This window comes from Atta colombica, unplaced genomic scaffold (assembly GCF_001594045.1).
Source record: "Atta colombica isolate Treedump-2 unplaced genomic scaffold, Acol1.0 scaffold83, whole genome shotgun sequence".
NCBI lineage: Eukaryota > Metazoa > Arthropoda > Insecta > Hymenoptera > Formicidae > Atta > Atta colombica.
This window is the reverse complement of record NW_017259576.1, coordinates 1,904,852-1,909,066: the sequence shown is the minus strand read 5'-3', so window position 1 is coordinate 1,909,066 and position 4,215 is coordinate 1,904,852. Positions and strand designations below refer to the sequence as shown.

The window sequence follows — 4,215 nt, the reverse complement described above, 5'->3', positions numbered from 1 at the left end:
GTTTAAGTCGAATAAAGTATCCTTAGAAAAATTTATTAAGTTGGAAATATTAAACTAAAACACACACACACACACACACACACACAGGATGTTTTATTTAAATTGTTACACTAAAATATCTCGAGAAGGAGACGTGGGATTGAAAAAAGTTTCAGATAAAAGTTTCAATAAAGTAAAAAATATTTTATTATAATGTTTTGAAAAGCTTTCGAGGTAAGTTATGAAAATATGCAATGAAAAATGGGGAATTCTTTTTAAAAAATTCAAAGTGACTTTGCTCTGATCTTGATAATATCACCCAAGGTCATACTTATGGTACCATCTTATATCTCTCTTAAAATCACATAACTTTTGTCTAAAATTTTTTTTCAAATTGGACTGACCTAGTTGTATCCTTTATTTTATAATTGTATATAGAATACTTTATATAATTGTTTTTTAATATATATTTATATTTTTTTTAATGCTATAAATTTTCGTTAATGCTACTTAACGCTATAATAAGAAACTGTCAAGCACAAAAAAAAATCGCAGTTTTAATTATAATATATTACATGCAAATAATATTTTTATATGTGTATATTTTTAAAAAAATTCGCAAATTTTATTTGAGAATATAACCAATTTGTGATAAATTACGCATATCCGCATTACAACTTTATATAACTTGGACTGTAAAGTCCTACCTTAATATGATAGAACTCTGGCTGTAAAAGAATCTTTGATATACTTTTTATCATTTGAAATAATGGTTGCCATGCTGCATATTCTCTTTCTTGAAAGAGATAACTTATCAGATGAACGAATAAATATCCGTTTATTCGATCAGCAAACACCATAGTAAGCAAATCAATGATGATTTGAGCACGATTAACAACATGTATATTTTTATATTCTTTACTATTTAAATAATGTGCAATTTTTTGATAATTCTTGACATCATAACTAACACGGTAATACCCTGTTGAATTTTTATTTCATACATTATTAAATCCTTTTAATTGAATTTATCAAGATATATTTTTATATATTAAAAATTATTTTGCTTTAATTAATGTTTGACGAAATTTGGAAAATTTAATAAAATTTTCTTTAAACTTAAACTTTTTTATAAATAAAAAGATACATAATAAAAGCATTGAATGATGTAAAACTTTTTTGTAATGATAGAAAAATAAAATAAATTAACAAAGCGTAAATTGATTCATACTTACCAGTTTGTTGTAAATTGAGAATAATCCAATCGCTTGAATTAATTGTAAAACTTATATTATGTTGATCTGGTCGTAACCAATAACGAGGTACAGTATTGGAAAAATCTGGATTGGACTGAGTAGCGAAAGTTATAGGGATCCACCATTTAGTAGTTTTATTCTCAGTCTCACCATATTGCCAAACACATGTTTGTGATATTGTCACTTCGCCAGTTTCGTAATTTCTTACCACGTCTACAAAAGGATAACGCTTTTGATTTATCCAAGTATCCATCACTTCTTTTATTCTATAATCTTTATGTGGGACATCAGATTCATCTAGAGCGCTTTGCATGGCGCTCCACAAATCATCTGGACTGGCTGAGCTAAATTGACTAAATTTGAAAAATGATAATTGTCAGTCGTTGCAGTCATATATCGAAAAATATACATTGACTATTAAAGAATTTATGCGAATATTAATGTATAATTGAATATATATACATAAGTAAAAAAATTTCAAATATAACTTAAAATTATAACTTCAATTGCTTATAACTAAGAAATAAGAAACGTATAATTGAATAATAGTGAGAATTTGAATAATAATAAGAGATATAATTGAATAATATTGAGCATTCAAATTTCTGTCATATTATATTTTTCAATATGAATACAAGTACTTATTACATCCATGTACTTAATATTATGATATATAATAAGACTACATTACACTTACTGCGTGGTCAAATACGTAATGAGACCATTTCTAAATACCTCATCAGTAATTGTATTAAGTAACATGCGCAATAAAACTGGCGCTACGAAAATAAATGTCAATAATTATAATAATAATAATTAATACATTCAAAGTACATATAAAATTAATATCTGTTATATGTAAATGTTGCACTAAAGAAGAATTTGCTATTAGCTTTCTGTTTTATCTTTTATTTTGTGTTATGCATTAAAGAATTCATGAATAATAATTTTATTTTATTTACATAATTTTACCTTTTTTATAAACTTCATCAGAAAACAGCGATTTCTTTTCGAGAGTATTGCCAAGTTTCAATGTGACAGAATTCATTGAACCTATATCTTTAAGAAAACATCGTTGTACTGTCCGAATTAAAAGAAAATCCATTAACCGCCAATCTTGGAAAATCTGAAATAAGAAATGTTTCACTGTGACTAAATATTAATTCAAAGAGAAGCTCACATTAGAAAAACCAGTTTATTTACCATTTCCATGAAAATGCTATTCTACATTTCATTACACCGAATTGTATAAACATTTTCAGATCGAATCTTTTTCAAAAAGAGCATCATATTTAAAAAGAGCTCTTTTCAAAAAGAGCATATTATTAATTAAATTAGATAAAATTTAATTATTTTTAAAAGTTTTTTGGAGATTACTTAATATGAAAACAAAATTAAGATATGAAAATCCAAAATGTTAAATTTTATTAATTTACTAAATGCCAAATATAATGAGTGCAGAAAATAAAATATTTTCGAATTCTAATGAAAATATTAGTGTTCTTACGATTTTTTATAAAAAAAATTAAAATAAAAAATCTTCAATAGATAAATATATAGATAAATATATAGATAAAAACGAACAATCTTTAATTTGCAATAAGAATTTTTTAAATGTTTATATAATTATTTTAAAAAACGCACACTTTTTTATAATTTAAATTAAAGCATGTCCTATTTTTTTATTCAGTTCCTCTTGAAAATATAGTATTTAATTGCATTTAATTGGCATTATTTTAAGAAGTACTTCAATAACTTTTTTTATAATAACAATCTAAAATGAATAATAATTGACCTTGTTTATTATGTACGTTTCAAAGAACGCAGCAAATCCCTCGCTTAACCACAGATAAGACCACCAAGATGGAGTAACCAAATTGCCAAACCATTGATGTGCAAGTTCGTGTGCTATTGTCAACGCTATTTCTGTTTTCCGATATATTGGATTGCTGCTATCATCGTAGATAATTTTTGATTCACTAAAAAGACACAATATTATATGATATAATCATGTAAAATATTTCTGAATATGCAGTCGAATGTTTTCGGAATAATTATATTATTCATAATACTTATATACGAATAACTTAGTTTGGTTGTTTTTTTTCATATATTATACATAATGTAAAATATTTATGTGAGTAAAAGAAAAGGGGAAATGTAATGTGTGTTAAATACGTTAACTATTTATAACAATCTAAATATGATAATATGTATTTTTGGATATTTATGAGATAAGCACATGTTTTAAATTTCTAAGTGAATGCTGAACGTAACGTTGATTAGCGCATTATAATAGTTTAATTAATTTTTTTTAATTATAAATATTACTGATAAATGATGAGACCCCAATTTTCCATGCCACCAACTGTAAAATTCGATATCAAGACGTGATCCATTTTCGGTACCTTCTGAGAACTATTGGTATATTGAATTAAGAATTTTACGACCTTTTCAGCAATACCATGTGCGAATTTTACTTTCGATGTCAAAGACGACTTGCACCACATATTGATCGTCTTGTTTGCATTGGGAACGCGGACAAAATCGGACATTACAATCGCTACGATATAAGTAGACATTATAGGAGTGATGTCAAAGTGTGTCTGCATCATGCCATCTTGTTCTAAAAATTGCTGTTGTATTGGCATATTCGACAATACACCATACTTTTGATGATGCTTTACAGAAATGTTGAAGGTTGCTTTTAATGCTGGCTCGTCCCAACATGGAAATGTTCGTCTGGCACCATTCGGCTCAAAATGCGTTGCAGCTAACCATTTACTGTTTGACAAGTATATTATTAAATGATAGCAAATTTTTTACTTATGTCGACTAACATAAGAATTTAATAAACTTAATTACTATTTATTGTTATCTATCTTTAGTATAAATTTTGTTAAACGTAAAAATTGAAATGCCGCATAACTATCATTTTATTTAAAATTGAAGTTGCTCTTTTAAATATTACAATATGTAT

General features: G+C 25.9%; 1 protein-coding gene across 1 annotated transcript in view; it reads right to left on the bottom strand.

Annotated features, from left to right (window-relative positions):
• The window catches only part of LOC108692844, a 22,637-nt gene that overhangs the window by 16,438 nt on the left and 1,984 nt on the right, over window positions 1–4,215 (bottom strand). The window contains 6 exon segments of the mRNA XM_018201349.1: window positions 679–961; window positions 1,215–1,588; window positions 1,933–2,014; window positions 2,208–2,361; window positions 3,007–3,214; window positions 3,567–4,019. Coding sequence (XP_018056838.1) covers window positions 679–961; window positions 1,215–1,588; window positions 1,933–2,014; window positions 2,208–2,361; window positions 3,007–3,214; window positions 3,567–4,019 — 1,554 coding nt within the window.